Below are 23,968 nucleotides of genomic sequence, written 5' to 3'. Positions count from 1 at the left end.
TGTTGGTTGTTTAATAAGTACAGTCTATTGTCTATAACAGCATAATTACTTAATTTAAAGAGAATATGCCTTCCTTTATTGTTTGGTCAATGAGGCACTTTAAAACAAATCAAATCAATCAAAAATAACACCAGTCTCTAGTCCCATGGTGTAGGCAGAGGCCAAACCGTAGTGTGCCTATTAATCTAAATTAAAATGTGCTATTTGAGTAGCAAATTTACATTGTCGTATTATTACATTTATTTATTTATTTTTACTCAATCTGTGACATTGCCTATTGCACAGCTCCCCCAAGGTGAAATTGTTGCCCATTTCTTTTTTTTATACTTTGGGCTATCATGCGTTAATCGCTAAAAAAAACTTGTAATAGGTTTTAATCACAACGAATGAAGAGGATGAAAAGAAACACAAACTATGATGAGGCTAAAACAGCGTGCGTGGATGACAGTCCGGGTCCCGCAGGCCCGGATCCAGCCCGTGTTTTGCAGCGCGCCGCGTCTCAGTAAAATGGCTGTGTGTAGCGGAGCCTCGTGTTGGTTGGGCTCGCTCCCTGCCTCTGCCCGGGCTCAGTAACACAACTCCCACAACAATTTCTGTCGCTCTTTACGCATTGTATGGAGCCTCCATCACTTCCAAAGCCCTAAACGGACCCGGAACCAGGGGATGGCGGCCGGATCTGGTCCGGTTTAAGGGGCGGGAATGAACCGACCCAAGGATAAACGGTTATAAACAATTCTTTCTATTCCAAATGCTCGCTTTTGATTGTGAGTGACTCGCCGAGAGGGAGTGAGGTGGGGGGGTTATCATGGCCGCTCAGGTCGCCAGCGCCACCACTCTGAACACTAGCCCGCCTTCCGAGCTCAAGAGACCGGATCGAGAAGCCAAAGAGGAGTCAGCACCGGGGGACAAGCAGCCGGACAAGAAGCAGCCGGGTTTGGACCGCAGCGGCTCGCCGGGACGCGGGGATCTGCAGCAGGACGCGGCCGACGGTGGAAATGCAGGGGGAGGAGGGGAAACCGAGATGAAGAACGGCAACGGGAACGCGCCCAGAGCCAACAATAATAACCAGAATGACTCTTTAGGACCAGAGGGGAACAACCACCCGGGTTTGGTGCACCACCACGGCTCCGCGTTTCCGCCGCCGTCGTACGGATACGGGCAGCACTACGCTCGGCCTTTTCATCAACATGGCGGACAACAAAGCCCTGGCATGGCAGCTGCGGCGGGTCCGGTCGCGCAGCAAGGCAACATGATGGACCCGTATCAGCCCAACTCGCACGAGCACGGCTTCGCGAACCACCAGTACAATTACGGCGCGTTCCCGAACAGGACTCCGTATCCGGGGCAGGCGTACGGCGTCAACTCCCCGCGCAGTAACCAGGCGCCGCCGCCGCCGCCGACAGCTGGGGGAATGTCCGCGAAGGCACCAGCAGCAGCAGCAGCAGCGGCGGCAGCGGGACCGGGACCCGCCGCTATGGCCGGCTCGTACAACAACCAGAGATACAACATCGGGAACCCGCAGCCCACGTCGACGCCGACCCTGAACAAGCTGCTGACGTCGCCCAGCTCCACGCGGGGGTATCCGAACTACCCCAGCGGCGACTACGGTGGCCAAGAAGGCGCTGGTAAAGGAGCAGACATTGGCAGTAGCGCTCAGTACGGCGGCAGCAGCACGGGCTGGCAACAAAGAGGCCATCACCCGTCGCCCATGAGCCCTGGAAGTGCCGGGCAGCCGCTCAGTAGAAGCCAGGTAAAGGCACACGATTAACGCGGGGGTTGTTTGCAGCTTTTCGCCACTTCTTCCTCCTCTTAGCCGCTACATAACGCTGTAGGCCAGCCATTGTCTGATACTAGTTCGCAAAGACTCTAAAATGGCTGCCTCTCGTGTGTGTTTTTCTTTACAACAAACTGTGCTAAATGTGCTTTGTCGACGTGTTAACCGTGGTGGATTATGTTATATTTTGCCAAAACCCGACGACGAAAACGCGGTTTAAGCGTCGGGGAGGCGGAGAAGGCCCGACTTTGAAAAGGGGCAATAATGCACATAGACAGGGGCTTTTCGTCTCGTAACCTGCGATATTGTTGCACCACGGTCACATCTTCTCACGTTTGGTGGGTTAGTAATGGTTTGATGTGCAAAATATATTGAGTAAATGTTAGATGAATGTTTTTTATGTTTACCTTCGTGGTATGTGGCGTGTTCATTTCTGATAAGCGATCTTTAGGAATGTGTTGCTAATAAAGTTATTTATTTAAAGGTCGTTAGTGTTTTGTAGAGGTTCTAGCAAAGTATTTAAACGTTTTCGATTGGTTTGTAGCGTGTATTTTCTCCTTCTTGAGCGGTATTTCCGTCTCTGATAAGCAGGCTGCGGGATGAGTGATGCACAGTGCAGTTTGCTCTGGGATTTGAATTGTGGAGGTAAAATCCTACTGTCAAAGCCAGGAGGTAGTTGGTCTTGAGTTGACATGCTAGCTCCAATCTGATTGGCTCCTCAGCCCTGCTCATGGCCATTTATAATTACATGTGATGCTGGGCAACTGGTGATAACAGCATTAACTCATCATGGGGTCATAAAAGGTAAAATAATACTCTCACCCAGACTTCTTACGATTGAGAATGTGATTGAATGAGCAAGAATGTTTAGCGCTGCAACGATTCATTTGAATAATAGTGACCAATTGACTGCTAAACTAATTGTTGACAATATTAATAATTGTTATCTTGCCAATACATTTGTAAATGTTATTCATCTAGAAGCCTTAATTCATCATATTAACTTTGATTTAGGTAGAATTTATTTTAAAAAATCTCTACATGAAAATGTAGAACTGGTCCACTAATTGAGACATTTTAATGTGGACTATAGACAATACTATAATTGTTTCAGACCTAGACATAATAAATACATTTTAACTCAAATTAAATTGACAGTAACAATGAGAGGGAAATGGTTTCTTCCAGCGTGCATCTGTCTCAGAACAGTACAATTATTATGATGGTTGCTGAGGAAATGTGAACGGCTGAGGTTTATGGTATTATTTACATCCTTAACATGCTTTAAGGAGAGCAGTTCTAGGTAAACTGGTGCCTTGTCTGTGAGGATATGTCTGCTGCTGCGTTTGGAGTGCCACACAAGTTTGATTATAAATAATTCCCCCTTCTTCCCCCCAAGCCAATCATTGAGTCAATCTTCAGGTCTGAAGGCCGTGGGAGTTTCCCCTGTCTTATGCTGATTAGCCATGCGCTGCCCTTATTTATTTGGCTTCATTGGATCACATCGGTCATCTGATCTACTCTTGGCCGAAGAGTTGTTCAGCACAAGTCGTCAGCAGTGCATCAGTGATTCTGGTTAATAACTTGGTTTAGAAAAAAGATTTCTGCTCTCAATGTAACATATTTCATTCCTAATGTCATTCATTCAGTGCCAAACAGACTTATTGACCCAATACAGAAGCACAGCTGCATTTGTTTAAGTTCAAACAAAGTGCCCTCCATTTGAAATGTATTTCTTAAACTACTGAACCAGGGAAAAATGGTTATGACCGTGGGAATTTATTTTGTGCCAGTGGTTTTAATTTTCATCATGTAATGTTATATTTTTTTGCCTCTTTGTCTAGCCAACTGGTCCCATGGACCCAATGGGAAAAATGAGGGCACAGCCCTACGGAGCAGGAAGTCAGTATGGGCAGCAGTCTCAACAGGGGGCACCCACAGGCCCCCAGTCGGGCCCTGGTTACCCTAGCCAGGGGTATGGGCCTCCAGGACCCCAAAGATATCCACTGGGAATTCAAGGACGTTCCCCGGGAAGTATGGGAAGCATGCCGTATGGACAGGTACTAATCCATAGTCTTTCTTTAATTTGAGTGCCTATGCTTCTGAGTTGTTATTTATGTTATTGTTATTTTTCAGATGGGGTCCTATGGACAGCAAGGACCAGGAGGTTATAGTTCTCAGAGCCAGACACCTTATTATGGCCAGCCTGGCCAAGGTCCTCACTCACAACAAAGCCCCTATTCCCAGCCGGGCCAAGCCACAGGCCAGGCCCCTTACCCAGGGCAGCAACACCCTCCAGCGTCTGGCTCTCACACACAGGGAGGGCCGCCCTATCAGCAGCAGCACATGCCCCCTCAGACACAGGGGCCACTGCCAGGCCCACCACAGGGACCCACACAGTCTCAGCCTTCTTATTCCCAATCCCCTGCCCCTCAGTCCGGCCATCATTCGCCCTATTCACAGGGTGGTCCTGGCCAAAGCCAACCACAGACGTCACCAGCTCCTACTGGATCACAGTCCAACTACCCGGCGTCCACGGCAGGCTCTCAGCCGCCCTCCTCGCAGCAACAGCAGGTCCAACCTCAGCTGCCTCATCCACAGAACCAGTCTGCATACCCCCAGGGCCCGCAGTCACAGCAGCAAGCACAACAGTCACCTTATCAGCGCTTTCCTCCACAGCAGCAGGTACTGGCCTCAATTGGAATATTTTTTTTATCACCTATGGCTTTTTCTCTTTGGACTACAGTTTTCCTGCAAGTGCACTTAAGCATATCTTATGTTGCCTTTTTAGGAGGTATCCCAGGACTCATTTCAGCCTAATGTCCCTCCATCGTCTCAACCAAAATCTGGCACTGATGATAGTCAAGGCCGCCCCTCAAGCCTTCCAGTAAGTTTCACCTTACCATGTTTTTAGTTAATACAGAGGCCACTCTGCCATACATTTTTCCTCTTTGTGATAACTTTGCATAGCTTTAAGATGATGATAATTTCTGACATATTTCCCGCTGAGGAATTAAACCTCTACTTTTGTTGCGTTGTCATGCCTATTTATTTGTATACTAACCAAACTCAAGAGGCAAAGGGGAAGTTAAATATGAAAGCTCTGCTTCTATTAAATGCTGATGCAGCATAATAGTTTGTCTTAAAAGGACAAATGCTTTTGGGCTTGTGTTTCCAGAATTAGTCACAGCCTTTCTTCTGTGATTCCATCCAAAAATGAAAATTGAAAATAACACCATCTCAAAGAACCACATTTCTGCCTCTGACCTTTGAATGCTTTCTGATTTAATTCACATTTGCTTTGACCATTTTAGGATTTGTCAGGGTCCATCGATGACTTGCCTACAGGGACCGATGGGGCCCTGAGTCCTGGTGTGAGCACGTCTGGAGTGTCGAGCAGCCAGGGAGAACAGAGCAACCCCGCTCAGTCGCCTTTCTCCCCCCACACATCACCCCATCTCCCAGGCATTCGAGGTCCTTCACCGTCCCCAGCTGGCTCTCCCGCAAGCGCCAGCACACCACGAACAGGGCCACTGTCACCTGCCAACATGCCAGGTGCGGCAAGCATTGCACTTTGTGTTTGAAAGTGCATTTCTTTTAAATGATATCCAGATGTGGTCTTCAATAGATGTATATGGTATAGAGATTTGGGAGGTGGTCTGTGTGCCTATACATGGCTAGGTATTGGTAGTATAAACGGTTTGTTTATATTATGGAGTCTTTTTGTTATAAGGTGCTGCAGTTATTATGAACGAGTTAATCTTAAATTAATTAGATCATTATTACATATAATGTATTATTGTTTCAGGTGCTCAAATGCCTCCAAGGCCATCCAGTGTTCAGTCAGATGGAAGCTTACATCCAGCTATGAGCCAATCTCCCATGGCCCAGGACAGAGGTATACATCTTTAATTATCCTTGAGTTGATTATAAGTAGTATTTTCTATAGACCTGACTCTTAACTACTTTCCTGTGTCCAATTGAAGGTTTTATACAGAGAAACCCTCAGATGCCTCCTTACGGCTCCCCTCAGTCGGCCTCTGCACTATCGCCTCGACAGTCGTCTGGAGGGCAGATGCATCATGGTATGGGTCCATATCAGCAGAATAATTCTATGGGTGGTTATGGACAACCTGGAGGACAGTATGGCCCACAAGGTTTGCACTTATGTCTTTTAATTACATTAGAATGGTGTGGCAAAGTAATTGATTAATAAAGTTATTTGTATTCACAATATACAGCGGGGTACAGTTAAGTGTTAAATAAATCCAGAGTCTAGTGTATCTTCATACCATGTTGTTGCTGGTTCCTCTGACTGTTCTGTTGCAGCTATTTATAGCCGAGTCAGCTGACGTAGCACAGCCTTCTGTCAGAGCCTGTGACGAAAGCTTGTTGCTCAGTTTCTAAATGCTGGTTTTACGTTGAAATTTTAATTTGAGAAGTAAATACACATTTATTTGCTGGCAGCAGTGTATTGCTGTGGTCTAGATTTTGTTTTAATTGTGTGAGGTACCAGTAATCATCAGTGACATCCAGAAAGGGCGCAAAAATAACTTTTATTCACACAATCTAACAGACAAACACTTTTATTGGTACATATACATTGTGTAACTAGTTTTGGTCAGTCAAATTTCACTATATTGTTTGTTGCAGAAGAACCAAAGGAGTGGTTCAATAATACAACATTGGTTTACTATTTAGCTTTTGATCAATTCTCTTTTGATTGCACGGCAGGTATGTGATATTAACTAAAGTCCATGGCTTGGTTATTTTCAAAATTCAGCTGTTTTAATAACACAGTAGGCTATAAAGTTAGTTTTAGAAACAGTTTGAAAAAAAAATGTAAATATAGGTCTTGTAGTCGTCAATGTTATCACATTGATTGATTAGTCCTGAGCAAGCGTATGGGCAAAATTGTATGGGAAAGTTACTTCTGGAACCCCGTGGGTGATCACTGGTGAGACCATTCTAAAAGTACTTGAGGAAAGGTTCAAAAAAGTCAATTTAGAGATTTTCTTCATTATACATTTTTCTTTGAAGTACAAGTATCAAGTTTTTATGCCAGTTTTTGTGTTCAATTGCTTTAATAAATGCACCAAACCTTCTTTTTGTATTCTAGGTTATCCACGGCAGCCTGGTTATATACCCAATACCAACTACCCAGGACCAGGAATGGGCCCAATGGCGGGACAAGCTGGGGGCCCACCCTATGGCAGCATGCCTCCAGGAAGAATGCCTCCAAATCAAATGGGAGCAAGACCTTATGGCCCCAATATGGCTCCTAACATGAACCCCAATATACCTCCAACCATGGGAAATATGTCGCATCAGGTAGGCGCAGGAATGTGTCCACCTCCAGGCATGAACCGAAAGCCCCAGGACCCAGCCGCCATGCAACACCCTGGCACCAACTCCATGCACAACAGGTTGGTTCACCATTTGTTTTTGTTGTCTAAATTTTCATGTCAAACTTTAGGCAGGCTCCAGTATTCATGTATCAACTACATGATATTGTCTTATGAGATGTCAAAAGAAAAAGGCACATTTTGAAACCTGATGATTTATAGTAGCCAATGTCCATTATTGTGGTATATTTATAGTTTGAATAACAATAGACATCCACAGGCCTTTAACTCGATAAAAGACACTACAGAAATGTAAAATGTTGTGATGTATCCTGAACCGCAGCAATTGTGAATGAATATACTTAAGTGTCAAACCTCTGAATTCAGGATGCCTGGATACCCCAACATGTCTCAAGGGATGATGGGGTCTGGTCCCCCCTACGGTCCTGCCATGAACAACATGCAGGGAATGATGAATACTCAAGGAGGATCACCTTATTCCATGGGTCCTAACATGGCCAATCATTCAAGTGGTAAGTTATGCTATTACATTTTATGCAAAAGATCTTCGTAATGGGGTACTTGACAATTACGATGATATCATCAGAAATGATATAAATTATTATAATGTCTATTGATAAGGTTTTGTAATTATTATAAGCAAGATTCAAGTTCAATCTCCATAGATAAAAGCTACAGGTTTACAAGTTACAGGTCAGCTCTCTGGAGAGGTGATTCTAGTCACAGTAAGAATGCATCATTTTCAGGGCAATTTCTTTACAATAGATAAAAGTTTAATAATGACATACCTTGGAACATTCCAGACAACCTCCCCATGGAGACGAACAGGTTGTGAAAAGTTATATAGTGCTCTTTGAATGACCCTTTGAGAAAAGTGCTTTAGTTACCGTAGCATAATAAGTATACATTTTATTATGATTTGCCTGGTATGGTTTTATTCAATACACCTCCTTGTTATGTATCACACCAACATAATGCATTTTTAATTTTATGCACTGTAGGTATGGTACCAAGTCCTGAGATGAACAACAAAATTAACAACAAAGTAGATGGTAGTGGAACACCAAAACCAGAGCCAAAGTCCAAGGTAATGTAACAGCAGGTGCTACTCCGCTGATTTGACTCAACGTATTACAATCACGTCATCATTTTTTCCCCTTTTAATCTAAAACAGAAATCGAATTCATCAACCACAACTTCAGACAAAATAACGCGACTCTACGAGCTTGGACCGGAACCAGACCGGAAAATGTGGGTTGATCGTTACCTGTCCTTTATTGAAGAAAAGGCAATGCCCATGACAAACCTTCCAGCTGTTGGACGCAAACCACTGGACCTTTTCCGATTGTACGTGTCTGTTAAGGAGATTGGAGGCATGACGCAGGTAAATACAGCGTTAGCCACCAGAGTAAAAATAATTCATGATTATTTCAAGTAACTGTCCATTATACTTCATTCAGGTTAACAAGAATAAGAAATGGCGTGATCTGGCAACTTCATTGAGTGTGGGTACATCGAGTAGTGCTGCGAGTTCTTTGAAAAAACAATACATCCAGTGTCTGTACGCTTTTGAATGCAAAATTGAACGGGGAGAAGACCCGCCTCCCGAGATTTTCACAGACAACAAAAAGAATCAAACCCCTAAAGTCCAACCTCCTTCTCCAGGTACGAGTCTCTTTTCAATCACTCACCTCGTGTTTGTGTGATTTAAAAAAAAAAAATTGGCTCACCTAAAATGCCCCAATCAAATTTAACAAACTAAAATCATATATCTGCCCCTTTCTTTATTTCAAACTGAAGCGTCCCTCTGCTCCACAGCTGGGTCAGGGTCTCTTCAGGGTCCTCAGACACCCCAGTCCACCAGCAGCTCCATGGCAGAGGGCGGAGACCTAAAGCCTCCCACGCCAGCCTCCACTCCTCACTCACAAATTCCTCCAATGCCAACTGGGCCAAGGTGGGTCATTTATAGGTTTTTTCATTATTAAAGGACCGTTGCCAGATTTTTTTGGTATGTAATTAAGTATAACATTCTCTTGCCCTTAGTACAGATGCAGTACAAACTCCGCTCTGGCCTCTTGTAATCTTGTGAAACACATTTATAATTTCCTCGAAGTGAAAAATTAGTTAACTTTTACTGCATTAGTAAAGTGAGGAATAGATTTGGACTGCTTCAAACCATTTTGTCTATTTACTTGCATAAATTCAACATTCTTCCTGTTTTTTATACTTGCATTTTAGGAGCAGCATTAACCTGCAAGACCCTTTCTCTGACAGTAGTGACCCTGCTTTCCCACGGAGGAACATGACCCCCAACTCTGCCTATCAGCCTGGTATTGGTAATCCAGACATTCAGGGGCGTATGGGGCCCTACGAGCCTAATAAGGATCCCTTCAGTAACATGCGGAAAGGTGAATGTTAAAAAAAAAAATGTTTTTATTATCTGAAATAAGTTTATCTCTTTGGCTACTTATGTTTTTTAATCTGTTTTTGATTCAGTTGGTGAGCAGTTTCTACCTACGAACCAGGGCCCGAACAGTGACGCACCTCAGCAGCCACCACAGCAGCAGGCTCCATACAGAGGACCACCTGGGGCGATGGGCTCCATGCCAATCGGGCCCAGACCACAGTACCCGTATGGACCAGGCTATGACCGGAGGTTAGATTACTTTAAAGTTTGCTGTTTACTTTACTGAAATGTCTTTGTATTGTTTTTATTGTATTTGTCTGTCTGTTAAATACTAAATCATTATTTGGTGTCACAGACCAGAGCAAGGAATTGGCCCAGAGGGCAACATGGCGTCCAGTGCATCTCAACCAAGCTCCATGATGCCTGCCAATGCCGACGCAGGGATGTATTCACCAAATCGCTTCCCACCCCAGCAGCCACGGTTGGTGATCCTCTACAAATCAATTTGTGGGAATGTAATTCAACAAATAAAAATGACAAATTTAGTTTTTGTGATCAATTTATGGTGTTGCGGGTGCACGGTGATAGCAGTGCGGTTAGAGCTCTCCCCTCCCAATAAGGGATTCCTAGGCCAGACCAAGATCACATGATCTTTCTGGATCTGCAAGTCTTTCCCGTGTTACTGGAAGTTCTCTCCGGGTTCTCCAGCTTTCTCCCACCATCTAAAGACATGCATGTGTTTTAAAAGTGGCGACTATAAATTCTCTCTCTCTCTCTCTCTCGCTCTCGCTCTCGCTCTCGCTCTCGCTCTCTCTGGAATTTACCTGAATCACATGAAAGTGTAGTACGACCAACAATGTGTATTTGATTTGGGTTGTATTTTATATGAAACATGTTTGCAGGCATGATTCCTATGGTAATCAATATCCTGGACAGGGAACACCCCCTACTGGCTCTTACCCCAATCAACAGCCAGGAATGTACCCACAACAGGTGACTTTCTTAACTATTGTTGGTATATTGTGAACTATCCTCAAAATTAATGACAACCATTTGTATCTTTGTATACACAGAGCTATAAGCGTCCTGTTGAAGGTAGTTACCCTCCGTCGAAGCGTCATGAAGCTGACTACAATGCACCCTACCCCAGCGGACAACAGCCACCGCAGCAACAGTCTGGAAGCTCATCTGCCCACTCTACAGGACAGCAGGAGGCTTATAATCAGTATGGTGGTAGTGGGCCCTACCCAGGCTTGGATCGCCGCCCACCAGGTCCAGGCAATCAGTTCCCTTTTCCATACGGCCGTGAGCGGATGCAGGGCGTCACAGGGCCCAATGCTCAACCCAATATGCCACCTCAAATGATGCAGCCAGGCCCTGAAGGTGGCATGTGGCAAGGGCCACGAGACATGAACTACCAAAACTACCCAAACCGGCAGGGTGGACCTGGGGGCCCCCCACCTGGACATGGCTACCCTGGTATGAGCCGTTCCGAGGATATGATGTCATCAGAGCAGAGGATGAATCACGATGGCCAATGGGGTGGACAGATGGGCCCACGGCAGCCTCCCTATGGCTCTACAGGGCCCGGGCAACCCCTGTCTCGCTCTGTACAGTCCGGCTATCAGCCGCCTCAGGGTGTGCAGAACCACATTCCACAGGTTTCCAGTCCAGCATCTATGCCTCGCACCATGGACAGCGGAGTATCGCCAAGTAAAAGTCACTTCATGCATGGAGTCATGAAGATGCAAAAAGCGGGCCCCCCGGTTCCTGCATCTCACATAGTGCCCCCTTCAGTGCAGTCGCCTTTAATCAGAAGAGATATGCCTTTCCCTCCTGGCTCTATAGAAGCCTCGCAGCCTGTTCTAAAACCACGGAGAAGACTGACCATGAAAGACATAGGCAAGTCATGTTTTTTGTATAATTTCCAGCCACTTTTCATGGAGAAAATAAATGATTGGTCCCTAACTTTCTGCAATTGCTTTTTAGGAACCCCCGAAGCATGGAGGGTTATGATGTCTCTTAAGTCGGGTCTGTTAGCTGAGAGTACTTGGGCCTTAGATACCATCAACATCCTCTTGTATGATGACGGTAGTATTTCTACATTTGATCTAAATACGGTAAGAAATGTTTATGCACAACTTCAAACCGTTTGTTTTTATGTGTGTCTTATGGTGCCCTTTTCATTCTCCTCAGCTGCCTGGTCTACTTGAGCTTCTGGTGGAGTTTTTCAGACGCTGCCTCATTGAAATATTTGGCATACTGCGGGAGTATGAGGTGGGAGACCCTGGTCAGAGGACACTACTTGATCCTGATGCCTTGAAAGAAGATTTGGACAACATAGAATTGGAGGTCCAGGCAGAGGACATGGAGGATGAGGAAGAGGACGAGGAGGATGACGAGATGGAACAGGACATTTTGGGACCAGTTCATGTAAAAGAGGAGGAAAAGCAGCAATGCCTTGAGTATTTAGGTCAAGAAGAAAAATCTGAAAATGATGAAACAAAGAGCAAGGTTTTGTCTGAACAGGCAAGCTTGATACAGTCTTCACTTGAAAATGATAGACCGAAACAGGCAAGCAAGTTTGACAAATTTCCCCTAAAAGTGGTACGAAAGAAAGACCCTTTTGCCTCTGCCCAGTCCATTAATCAGGGCCAAGTGCAAGAGTTTGACAGTGGCTTACTTCATTGGAGTGCTGGAGGTGGAGACTCTACTGAACACATCCAGACACACTTTGAACCTCGCAAGTCTTTCTTGGAGCCACGAGAACGAATACCTGTGCCTCAAAGTTTATTGAAGAGGCGAGTCCCCGAAGATGAACTTAGAGAAAACTGTATAATGGGAGAGGTAAATGAAGAAGAGCCCAAACGAGCATCAGCCACAGAGAATGTTGAGAAAGATGACCCATCCCCCAACATGGATAATCCTAACTCAGATTCTGAGATGACTACAGTTCAAAATCATGACGGTCAACATGAAAATGACAAATCAAATTCTTTACTCACCCGCGGGTTACCACAAATATCAAAGCAGACTGGCACTATCTTGGAAGATGAGCCTCACAGTAAAGATGAGGGGCCACTCGTCACCATCACAAATTGGCAAGATTCACTGGCGAGACGCTGCGTTTGTATTTCAAATATTATTCGAAGCTTATCGTTTGTTCCAGGCAATGACCATGAAATGTCAAAGCACTCAGGACTGCTTCTAATGCTGGGACGTCTAATCCTGCTCCATCACAGGCATCCTGAGCGAAAACAGGCTCCGCTTACGTATGAAAAAGAGGAAGATTCAGACGAGGGAACGGGCCAAAGGGATGAGTGGTGGTGGGACTGTTTGTCACTGCTCAGAGAAAACACACTGGTCACTCTGGCAAATATCTCAGGTCAGTTAGACCTGTCAATCTACTCTGAGAGCATCTGTTTGCCCCTGTTGGATGGCCTTCTTCACTGGGCTGTCTGCCCCTCAGCCGAGGCCCAGGACCCATTCCCCACATTAGGCCCCCATAGTGCTTTGTCGCCTCAGAGACTTGTTCTGGAGACACTAAGCAAACTCAGCATTCAAGACAACAACGTGGACCTCATTCTGGCCACTCCACCCTTCGGTCGTTTAGAGAAACTGTTTGGCAACTTGGTTAGACTAATAGGTGACCGGAAGGTGGCAGTTTGCAGGGAGATGGCTGTAGTTTTATTAGCAAACCTGGCCCAGGGTGACACTCTTGCTGCAAGAGCAATTGCTCTTCAAAAGGGCAGCGTGGGTAACCTGTTGGGTTTTCTTGAGGACAGTCTTGCAGCCACACAGCTGCAGCAGAGCCAGAGCTCCTTACTACACCTACAGGGGATGCACTTCGAGCCGACGAGCCCGGACATGATGCGGCGAGCTGCTCGGGCTCTGCATGCCTTAGCCAAGGTGGACGAGAACCATTCGGAGTTCACACTACATGAGTCTCGGCTCCTTGACCTTTCTGTTTCTCCTCTTATGAACTCACTGGTTTCTCATGTTATCTGTGATGTACTATTTTTGATTGGCCAGTCATGACAGCTGTAGGGAGCTGTGGCTCCTTTTCAGGCATTTGCCTTGCCCTTCTTTCCTGCTTACCTGATGTGTGAGCAACAGGGCAGAGAGGGACTGTTTTAATTTATAAAAGACAATAAAGACCCCAAACTGAGCTCTCCACTGGCTGCCCTTGCCCAAGGATGAAAATCAGTGCTGCGGTGATTGACTTCTGAGAAAATGCCCACATATTGACACTACTTGCAATGCATTTGCCAACTGGAGGACACTGCAAAGCGCTACAGTTTGGAGATTGTTCTGCACTTGGGGGAAAAAGTACTTTTATAACAGATAAATAAATGAATTAATAAATAAATAGCTGAAAAACAAAAACTGTAACCAAAGTTGCTGTCTCGTTTACAGTGAGTTTGGGAGACCCAGTGTGCCCTAACTGTCTTTTCAAGAGTACAATGAGTCCAACTGGTTAAAGTTCAGAGGTGATGCAGACTAACAAGTGGCCTACTGGTTGAAGTTACTGTAGTTTGGAGTCTCACCAGTCGGCCCAGTCAATATACAACTTGGTGGAGGAGGCCTGTGCAGTGTGCAGTAGATTGTAGGACATTTTCTGTACTATACTGCTCTTGAGTGTAAGCATTCTGTAACACGTCTCACATAAAAGCTGGTCATGCAGCTCTTTTAGAGTTTTGAGGTCTATTTAGTTTGGTGTTCAACAGAATATGGCTTTCTTCCCCAAAGTATCAAGAACTGAAAACACCCTTACCTCCTCTTATCTATCCCTTGATTGTATGGACACCCTAATGAAAAGTCACCTTCTAGGACTGGTTTTCAACTTCAAATACAGCGTTGCTGTGGTGTATATATAATGTTGTACATTACATTTCTTTTGTGTCTGTCTCTGTCTGTGTCACTATTCTCACACTTGTATTGGTGAGGGATAAAGGCTGCTAAGGGTTTGGTCCATGGCCTCCAGTCCTGAATAGACCACTTTTGGACCCTTCACAGTGCTGTAGTACAGCAGACATGACTCAAAACTGGTACAACAAAAAATTGGATCGAACACATTTGACAATTTTCCCAGTCATGGATTGCATATTTGTATTTCAAACTATGTAGCTAAGACATGTAAATTCCTCCCCTTCCCTTTTGGCTCAATGAATATCATTTATTCAGTATGAAATCTTTATACTATATGTTCCACGTGGTAAAATAAATGTACATTAAATCTTCGTAAGCTGTTTGATGTTTGTGTGATGTTAAAAAGCAATGAATAAGATGATAAATTTGAGAATAGTTAATTCCTTAATCGTAACTAAAATTAAGTTCCCTTAACAATTCATAATATATTTGAGTCTCAAATAAATGCAGCTGTTTACTCAGTGGACTCCACAGTACAAGGGCTTGGAGCGCCATCTGCCGTGGAATTGAGTGCATTAGTCGCAGGTCTTTTATTTTGAAGTGGTGAGCCGTGGTTGCACCGGAACTGAACGTCTGCTTCAGTGACGCCACTGCTGCAGTGAAGCGGGTCACTCCAGACGCATTGCTTTGTTTTCCCTATTTTAGGCTCGTGTCTTTGTTATTCTTCTGTGGGTCTAGCTAAAGATTTACTAGCTATGCGTCACAGTGAAGACGAATCTACTGCACACTGTTTTCTAGTTGCTACAATGCGACTTGGGCCTGTCAAAACCGGCGTTTCCGGATTTTGTATAACAAATCAATGACCATGGATGTGAAAGCTGTTCTGCAGTTTGCCGCAACAACGAGATGTGTTACGTTGATTTTGCAAGTAAGTCTTAATGTGTGATGATTTGCTGCTACGGTGTTTTGATGTGCCTACGCTGCCCCTTTGTTGATCTTGGGGCATCGTTCTATTCTAGAGGGTTGTATTTGTAGACGTAAAGGAGATTTTTTGAAGAAATAAATCCTTCAGAAATTCGTACTGCTAATCTGAACTCCTTTACGTACCTTAGTGCATATGGCAGCTTTTCCTTTTTTAACAACATTGTTTGGAGGGATAGATCTTTTGGTAAATATTTATCATAGTTTTACATCACTCAAGTTGGAGATTGTGAAGAAAATCTTACATTTTTAAGTAAACGTTGAAAGATTGTAAGAAGTATAGCTGAGTTCTAAAGAAATCTGCGACCTTCCATTTAAAAATGCAGAGTTCAGTTTTGAATCATTATAAAAACATATTTGTTGTCCGATAATAACTATTCTGTTATATATATGGATTGTGGCCCTTGTTTACAATATGGTTGCAAGGTAACATTTGTAGATTGTTTGTCGCATCTGCTGCTCATGGTCAGCCAGGAAGTAGAAAATGTGGGAATTTTGATTTTGAAATCTCTTAAGACAGACAGATATTTTAACAACTGACTTTTAACATAAGATTATGTTAATCTTGCACATTTTTAACTTAGTCTAGAATTATACAACCCAGTGTAAATGTTAACAGTTTAAAGTTCACAAAACTTTGAATGACCACTGTTCTCTATCCTTCTCAAGGCGGTCCTAAATGCTGCCATCCCTGATCATGAAGCCGATGCGTTCCGGCCCCCTCGGATGGAGAAGCCCCTGTACCTGGACGCCACTGTGGACTGGCTGTTTAGTGGCCTGTCTCGCTGGGATGCTGAACATTTCCTCTTCATTGCTGAGAGGGGATACTTGTATGAACACAATTTTGCCTTTTTCCCCCTCTTCCCGATCATTCTCCGAGGCTTGGCTGAGACGGTACTTTGGCCCTTGAGCACCGTGCTGACTGTTCGTGGACGATTGCTTGTGGCAGTCGCTCTTGGAAACACAGCTCTCTTCTTGATCAGTGCGGTGGCCTTGCATGCACTTGGTAGAATGGTTTTACAGGACAGACGCCTCGCTCTGCTATCCAGTCTCCTCTACTGTATCACACCAGCCAATGTTTTCATGACTGCTGGCTACTCGGAGAGCCTATTTGCAGCGCTCACCTTTGGGGGATTATATCTTTTGGAGAAAGGATTTACCCTTAGGGCCTGCTTGGCGCTCAGTATTGCCACAGCAGCACGCTCCAATGGACTAGTAAACATAGGATTCCTTCTCTATCTTCCTTCTTTATACGCACTTTCCCAGATTCGTGTTTATCGAACAACAAAAAAAGGTTATGCCAAAATCTTTCTTTACATTTTTGTCATTATTCGCTTATTGTTCACCTCTTTATTAGGCGCTGCTATTATTGCCCTTCCATTTGTAGCTTTCCAATACTATGGCTATAGGACGTTTTGCACACCGTCTCTATCCTTGGAGCGTATCCCTCCAGCTCTGCTGTCTCTCGCTGAAAGAAAAGGCTACAGAGTACCGGATGAAAATGGTCCTCCACCACTCTGGTGTATGAGATCTCTGCCTATGCTGTACTCTCATATTCAAGATGTTTATTGGGATGTCGGTTTTCTCCGCTACTTTGAACTCAAGCAAATACCAAACTTTATGTTGGCCTTACCCATGGCTACTCTTGGAATTATGGCAGCATATGCATATGTCCAGGCCAATCCAGAATTGTCCCTTCGACTTGGACTTTGGGAAACAAGTGAAAATAAAAGACTTGACAAACCAATGCCGGGATTTTTCAACCCCCGGGTGTTTGTGTATGTTGTTCACTCCAGTGTATTACTGGTGTTTGGAACACTGTGCATGCATGTACAGGTGAGAATATACTACAAATACATATACTGTATGCAGTACTGTACTCCAACTAATTTGGTTTATTTTTTCCTACTAGGTCCTAACCAGGTTCATGGCCTCTTCCTCTCCTGTGCCATTTTGGATAAGTGCACATCTACTACTGCTCAATGAACCACTTCTGCATAGAAGAAAAACGTCCAGTCCCAATATTCAGCTGCACAGCCATCATCACAACGGATGCAAGCACACGCCCCCGCACCCCATCATCGCATTACTGCTAAACTTTACAACCTGCTCTTCCATTACTAAAGGCATTCTGGGATATTTCCTGTCCTATTGGCTGTTGGGTTTGGTCATGCACTGTAACTTTCTACCATGGACTTGATATCCTGAACTTTACATAAACAGCACTGTTCTGTTGAAGTACAATTAGGTTTTCTCAATAAATCAAAGAGTAGACCATGTAAACAAACCTTACATCTTTCTGTTCACAGTAACTTGTGTATTCGCTGTTCTGAGTAAGTTTACAGGATGGTTAGATTTATCTTAGCACAATAGTATGAACATATATTAGCAATATTGTTTGCTGAAGTTTGCACATGCCATTGCTAAATGAGGGGAACTGAAGGTTTTAGGGTGTATGGAAATGTTGCATGTTTGTAAAGGAGAAAATGTATATAAACTATTTGCACTATTAAGTTAATGTAGGCCTAATTTATTTAAGAACTCTTAAATTAGTCGTCCCTTTTAAAATCTAAACATCGTCTTGTACATACATCGACATTGAGTCTTCTTTGGTATTTTATGGCGTTTGGTATCCAAGTGTTACATCACCGCCAGACTTTATTCTTTAAGACTTTATTTCAGTTTACGCCATGGATCATGCGCCACAAAGTCTAAGGAATAAAGTCTGGCGGTAATGCAACACTCGGATGCCAACTGCCATAAAACAACAACAACAACAACAACAACATTATCACACGCACAATAAAACACGGAATAGATTTGAAGCGGTTCGGCAAGCGTGTGATTCTTTATGGCATCATGTTGCATCTTTGTTTTGACTATCACGCATTACGTCACGTGTGTCTGGTTGTGACGTACAGCGGGAGAGACGTCGCAAACACCGAGAGCCGCCGCCGCCGCTTCGTGATCGTGACTCTCCCGGGAAAATACGGCAAAAAAACGGAACCCCAATGTCTCTCAGGGCATATTGACGACCGCGTGCAATGTTGACCGACGCGGCGTCCACGTGGAAGAAGAGGAGTCTCATTAAACGCGATTACGGCGAAGAGTGGCTTTGCTGTCTCGGTGGCTAGCTAGCGTTAGCATCAGGAGCGTCAAAACTTAAAAGATGAGAGAAGCCAATGATATCTCCGAGACGACGACAAAACACACCGCGCGCTGTCCGTAATCCACGTGACTTTTCATTCAAGACGCCCGTCGCTCGCTCGTCCACGACCCCTTCCAACCCCCCCACGGAGCGGAGATGAAGAGTTGCGAGTACCAGCAGATCGACCCCCGCGCGCTGTCCGTGACCCCGCAGTCCGCCGCGCAGAGCCGCCTCGCGACCAAAGCCCGGCGCCCGCGGAGGAAGTGGCAAGTGTTCCCGGGGAAGAACCGCTTCTTCTGCAACGGGCGTGTGATTTTGTCCCGTCACAGCGGCGTTCTCCCCCTCACGCTGGGCCTTATCGTGATCACCTGTGGCCTGTTCTTTGCGTTCGAGTGAGTGCTGCACGTCTCTGCTCGTTGTGCTGCCAAATCCTGTGTTTAACCCCCGACATGTTTCTGTTTTTGTGTGTGTTTCCAGTTGCCCCTTCCTGGTAGAGCACCTGACCGTCTTCATACCTGTGATTGGGGGCGTCCTGTGTGTGTTTGCGGTCCTGTCTCTGCTCAGGACAAGCTTTACAGACCCCGGGATCTTACCCAGGGCCACAGCAGATGAAGCGGCAGACATAGAGAAGCAGATAGGTGAGGCATTATGTTTGGGCCTGCATGGTCAGACTGTGACAGATGGGGTACGAAAGCTTTGCCATCTGGGCGGCCTCAAGAGGGGGTTGTGGGGCACTGAACTGTACCCGTTCTTCTATAGTGCACAGGGTAAACTTTCTAAACCTACATGTTGATGGACCTTTTTTTTTTTTCTTTGACCGTTTTTGTGTGTGCACGGTGTTGTTGTGGTTGTTGTGGACGTCATACACCCCAGTGACATTCCTCTCTATTTTAAGATTCCTCAGGATCCTCTTCATATCGACCCCCTCCCCGGACTAAGGAGATCCTCATTAACCAGCAGGTGGTAAAGCTCAAATATTGCTTTACATGTAAAATGTTCCGGCCGCCTCGGACTTCGCATTGCAGTCTGTGTGACAACTGTGTCGGTAAGCAACAGGCGCATACATTGTGAAGTAAGCAAACAACCTTCTTCAAATGTGAAATAAACCACACATATGATACTTTTTAATTTGAATGCTTAACTACTCACCAGCAATACCATATGAAAAGAAGCTGTAAGGATTGTTTTTCGTTGTTATTTCATCTCAAGCACCGGACGGAGTAATAATAGGAAAACAGTACTTTTATTTGACTTTATTTGAATGTTTGTCTCATCTGGACCATTTTGTGTTATGACCCTCAGAGCGATTTGACCATCACTGCCCTTGGGTTGGAAACTGTGTTGGCAAACGCAATTACCGCTTTTTCTACAGTTTCATCATCTCCCTGTCTTTTCTGACATCTTTTATATTTGGCTGCGTCATCACACACCTTACCCTGCGTAAGTATTCAGTCAAGTACTCACTGAATAGGTGTGCATGATACTATTTATTCAGGACCTTTGATTGTTTGCTTTCTTTCAGGTTGCCACTCTGGTAAAAGCCTTATTCAAGCCATTCAGGAGACTCCTGCCAGATATCTTTTAACAAGGTTAAGTCATGACAGCTGTAGAAAAGTAACATGTTTTAATGTCTCAAAGTCAGGAGTATCAGAAGCTACCGTGTTGTGCGCCGCTTCGTCCTAAGCCACTTAACAGGATCAAAGTTTAACTACAGTGCAGTAGGCACTTGTCTTTCAGCAGTATTTTTGCCCTGACGTCAGTGGCTCCTTGGACTTTTTGTTTTTCATTTACTCTTCAACTGCATCATAGTTACAGTATCCTCTCTAATCTGGTTTTACTGGTCCTTAACCTTTTGTCCACTGTTGTTGAATTGGGTATTTGTTTCTTTTCTGTTTGGTCTATTTTGGGCCTGTCCGGGTTCCATACATACTTAGTGGCCTCCAACCTTACGACAAATGAAGATGTAAGTGCCCATGTAATTATCGTGGAGTAAAAAAACATGGCTCTGACCATTGTGTTTCTGTTCCTGCAGATTAAGGGCTCTTGGTCGAGTAAACGAGGTGCAGAGGATTCTGGGAACCCGTACACTTACAACAGCATCATCAAAAACTGCTGTGCGGCACTATGTGGCCCTATGCCTCCCAGGCAAGGCAAAAGTTTAACAATGTTTTAGCAGTTCTTCTTGTATTGGTTGGCAGAAATCAAAATAGCTTTAACAAGAGTTAATTGTTTTTTTAGCCACTCTGTAAAGATTCATCTAATTTTGTAAATGGGTAACTCAATCCACATATCATTTATATAACAATATAATTACTATTTGTGACCTCATCACTTTATTATGTTTGCTGTTGCTATTGAGCCACAAAAGAACTGTTTTGTCTACATCAGGATGACCAAGCTACTGTGACCACACAAAAAATATAATGAAATTATAACATACATGCGTACATTCAGCATCTGCATTATCACTGATGGTAGAGACAATAGTATTATGTTTTATTATTTATTAGTGACCTGCTCCTTGTGAAGTTGGACTCGTCTACTGTCTTTAAACCCTTTTGTTTACGTTCCTTTTCCTTTTTATTCCTAGTTTGATCGACAGGCGAGGTTTTGTGCCTCCTGACGAGGCAGCCAAAGCTGCTTCTACTTCAGAGATCGAGCTGCCTCCATTTACAGCCAAGAATGACACAAACATGGTAGGAGGAACTGTTCTATCGCCTCGTAGCGTCAGTGTGAGCTTGTTCCAGCACCCTCCATCCCTCACCTGTCATCCTGCTAACCTGTAGTTTGTGAACAAGAAATATTATTATTTTCGTCATATTATCATTTCTTTGGGAATTGTTTTATGAGCATAGTGCTCAATGGTAAAATGTACTCTTGGTTGGTACTAAATGAGTGTTGAAATGTTAAAACCACCCTTAAAGTGTTTTTTAAAGTACTTTCCAGTCATGCACATCAGAGAAATGATTTGATGGTAAGTTTGTGAGTGGTTGCTGTACATTGTTTACTGTGCAACTGGGTGTGCTTCAGGTGTATCAAGCAAATGACAGAAACAGTAATTATTGTATGTGGCATTTGACTATTGGCATGTGACTTAGTTTATTTGTGTTTTATAATGTGACAATTTCTTTCTTCTTGAATTTATTTTAAATAAACAAAACCATTTATCTATTAAATAAACTTTTATATTTTGCACCGCATTCTGGTATTTGGATGTTTTGACTTAACCCACAGAGTTGTGTACGATGGAGGACTTAATGCTGCGTGTACTGTATTCGTTCACTCTCCAGGAGGAGAATTGTCAGGACTTTTCTGTGTCCTGCACAGCCTGAAAGCACCTGCCTGTGGTTTATGGTAAGAGAAGGATTCAACAATCACTTCTCACCAGCTCTCATCGACTTGGCCTTCATTAATCACTTTTTGTTGTTGCTAGGTTTGGATTAAGTACCATACTAACTGCACAATTAATTGTATTGACATGTTTACATGTGACACATTTACACTAACGGTGTGATTTGGGCAGTTTTGTTCCGTGCATGCTTTACCACTTCCACTTTAACAGTCACTGTGTTTCTGAAACTTGCTTCAGTGACATTTGATTGGATTCTTGTGCATGCAATAACTGAGTCAACTTTGTGTGCTTCTTGCACAAAAATCTGTTTTCTTGTTTTGAGTCACTTTAACACATTACCTTTCATCCATTTTCTCTATCAGCAGCACTCATGTGCACCGCCACATTTTGATCTTTCCTAATTTAATATTATTATTATTTTGAAAAAAACATTTTTTGCTTTTGTTTTAGTGCACGGAGAGCCCTAAGGACATGCTGGAGAGGATGCTGCACTCCTCAGACTTTCCTGCTGTGTGTCCGGCTGGACCTCCAAAGACCTCTCCTTTGGGCCTGGAGGTATCTGGCTCCATTAGACCGTCCCGAAGTCCCAGTGTGTGCCCGCGTCGCGATAATGCTGAGTATGTGGACAGTCCCTGCAGTCCCTCCGTCTTTGGCAGGAGCAGGACGGACTCTTTGCACTCCATCAACCCAGCTTTCCGTTTGGCATCACCTTCCCCTGCAGTGCCCCGAGCCAGCTTGGCTCTGAGTGACACACAGGAAGATGGGTTCATCTCGCTTCCCTAAGTAATTGGTGGTTTTCAGACGTTTAAATGGGATGACGTTCCATCCAGAAGGTCAGGAGCCAGAAGGCCTGTACCAGTTTTATGGTAAATCATAAGAAATATCCCACACATTTACAAATGTTGACTGCTAATTTTACATGATCAATTGTCCACAATATGCCGCACATTGACCAAAGTAATTGTCTGTTTTCATTTAAACTAAGAGGAGCCTTAGAAAGTTAAGATGTCATTGGTTTGAAACCCAACAACAGTGTAAAAAATCCTTGCTGGCTTGGTTTTCTGTCACCGAGGTGTCATAGGGGAGTTCACGTTTGTGAGTGATTCTAAAGTGTTGTATATTGACCATATCTGTCCAGTGCGTTAGTGGGGCAATATCTTAGGCACAGAATTTATAATCTTAGTGAAACTATCAGCACAAATCAGCAGTATAGTTTAACATTGTACTTGTGCCCAGATCTTTACTCAATGTGAAGCTATAAATCCAGACAACGCTAAATTATGCAAATATCTCCGCTCAAGACACACATCACTCATGTTATTCAGGACTCCGTAAGTGGCTGTGCTGTGCTGTAGGTGAAAGAGTGAACTTTGTGTGAGGTCTTTGAACGCTCTCTTGTCTAGCCTCAGAAATCATTGGTTGTGTAGTTGAGGATAATATTGAAATGTTCTATGTGAAACATTGTGACATCATATTGTTTCCCCACGTTTTTTTTTCTTTTGCTGATGCCTGCTGGATGATGGTTTGCAGTATGTTTCACTTTGTTGGATGTACCCATTTCTTTATTATTTTATATATATAATATATATATATATAATATATATATATATATTTTATATATATCTCTCTTCTTAGTACAAAAGGAGAGCTGGTTCAAATTGTTATGGACTTGAATCTAAAATGTTTGAGGCTGAAGAGGCCGCTGCACATGTGGCACAGCTCAAGTTCCTGAGTCTTTGACCTTCTCATGCACAAACATGATCCACTTGAAAGACTCAGTTGTGACCACTAGAGGTCGCTAATTAAAAATGGCGACTTGACACTAACGACACTAATACTTAAGAAGTTTTAATGTTAAAAAGTCTATCAGTGTTATATATATTATTTTTTATCACATATTTGAATTTACCTTTTCGTGGTAAATTTAAAAAGAACCACTTTTACATTATTTTACACAATCCGGACGCCTTTAGAAGTTTGGTCTAAAGTACAAGCAGTCCTTGTGCTAAAACAGTTTTGTAGAATGTAACTGAAAAATAAACATGTTTTATTTTTTTTCTCTGGTTCTCGC

At 43.9% G+C, this 23,968-nt stretch overlaps 4 protein-coding genes across 5 annotated transcripts in view; all 4 read left to right on the top strand.

Moving 5' to 3' along the window:
• tent5ba (terminal nucleotidyltransferase 5ba) overlaps window positions 1–23,968 on the top strand; it is a 55,856-nt gene that overhangs the window by 15,206 nt on the left and 16,682 nt on the right. The window lies entirely within an intron of this gene.
• arid1aa (AT-rich interaction domain 1Aa) lies at window positions 487–14,787 on the top strand. 2 transcript variants are annotated; one of them, XM_072460269.1, is made up of 20 exons: window positions 487–1,750; window positions 3,619–3,834; window positions 3,911–4,459; window positions 4,566–4,661; window positions 5,089–5,329; window positions 5,583–5,672; window positions 5,761–5,931; window positions 6,894–7,200; window positions 7,507–7,652; window positions 8,142–8,227; window positions 8,315–8,524; window positions 8,601–8,805; window positions 8,959–9,094; window positions 9,379–9,548; window positions 9,637–9,796; window positions 9,903–10,028; window positions 10,450–10,540; window positions 10,621–11,449; window positions 11,537–11,667; window positions 11,744–14,787. In XM_072460269.1, the coding sequence occupies exons 1-20, from the start codon at window positions 806–808 to the stop codon at window positions 13,583–13,585; spliced, it is 6,747 nt and encodes a 2,248-aa protein (XP_072316370.1). In that variant the 5' UTR covers window positions 487–805; the 3' UTR covers window positions 13,586–14,787. The 2 variants fall into 2 exon arrangements, with proteins under 2 accessions (XP_072316370.1, XP_072316369.1); XM_072460268.1 differs by having other exon boundaries at window positions 8,941–9,094.
• Window positions 15,028–17,684, top strand: pigv (phosphatidylinositol glycan anchor biosynthesis, class V). The gene is made up of 3 exons (XM_072460270.1): window positions 15,028–15,344; window positions 16,067–17,233; window positions 17,310–17,684. The coding sequence occupies exons 1-3, from the start codon at window positions 15,276–15,278 to the stop codon at window positions 17,595–17,597; spliced, it is 1,524 nt and encodes a 507-aa protein (XP_072316371.1). The 5' UTR covers window positions 15,028–15,275; the 3' UTR covers window positions 17,598–17,684.
• Window positions 18,345–23,954, top strand: zdhhc18a (zDHHC palmitoyltransferase 18a). Its single transcript, XM_072460557.1, has 9 exons — window positions 18,345–18,937; window positions 19,023–19,183; window positions 19,441–19,590; window positions 19,848–19,985; window positions 20,068–20,119; window positions 20,406–20,508; window positions 20,578–20,690; window positions 21,136–21,241; window positions 22,348–23,954. Exons 1-9 carry the CDS (start codon window positions 18,702–18,704, stop codon window positions 22,678–22,680), a joined length of 1,392 nt encoding a protein of 463 aa, XP_072316658.1. The 5' UTR covers window positions 18,345–18,701; the 3' UTR covers window positions 22,681–23,954.

Source organism: Eucyclogobius newberryi, unplaced genomic scaffold, assembly GCF_026437365.1.
Source record: "Eucyclogobius newberryi isolate DKJ021-1_F unplaced genomic scaffold, fEucNew1.0.hap1 SCAF_3, whole genome shotgun sequence".
Classification (NCBI taxonomy): domain Eukaryota; kingdom Metazoa; phylum Chordata; class Actinopteri; order Gobiiformes; family Gobiidae; genus Eucyclogobius; species Eucyclogobius newberryi.
The sequence above is the reverse complement of the archived record's forward strand: the minus strand, read 5'-3'. Positions and strand labels throughout refer to the sequence as shown.

Bases quoted from the DNA above. Each gene is read 5' to 3' on its own strand.
- arid1aa (XM_072460268.1), top strand. From the start codon at position 806: ATGGCCGCTCAGGTCGCCAGCGCCACCACTCTGAACACTAGCCCGCCT. The intron at 7,653-8,141 runs GTAAGTTATGCT...TATGCACTGTAG, and splicing joins CATGGCCAATCATTCAAGTG to GTATGGTACCAAGTCCTGAG. The intron at 11,450-11,536 runs GCAAGTCATGTT...ATTGCTTTTTAG, and splicing joins ACTGACCATGAAAGACATAG to GAACCCCCGAAGCATGGAGG.
- pigv (XM_072460270.1), top strand. From the start codon at position 15,276: ATGACCATGGATGTGAAAGCTGTTCTGCAGTTTGCCGCAACAACGAGA. The intron at 15,345-16,066 runs GTAAGTCTTAAT...ATCCTTCTCAAG, and splicing joins GTGTTACGTTGATTTTGCAA to GCGGTCCTAAATGCTGCCAT. The intron at 17,234-17,309 runs GTGAGAATATAC...TTTTCCTACTAG, and splicing joins CACTGTGCATGCATGTACAG to GTCCTAACCAGGTTCATGGC.
- zdhhc18a (XM_072460557.1), top strand. From the start codon at position 18,702: ATGAAGAGTTGCGAGTACCAGCAGATCGACCCCCGCGCGCTGTCCGTG. The intron at 18,938-19,022 runs GTGAGTGCTGCA...GTGTGTTTCCAG, and splicing joins GGCCTGTTCTTTGCGTTCGA to TTGCCCCTTCCTGGTAGAGC. The intron at 19,591-19,847 runs GTAAGCAACAGG...TATGACCCTCAG, and splicing joins TCTGTGTGACAACTGTGTCG to AGCGATTTGACCATCACTGC.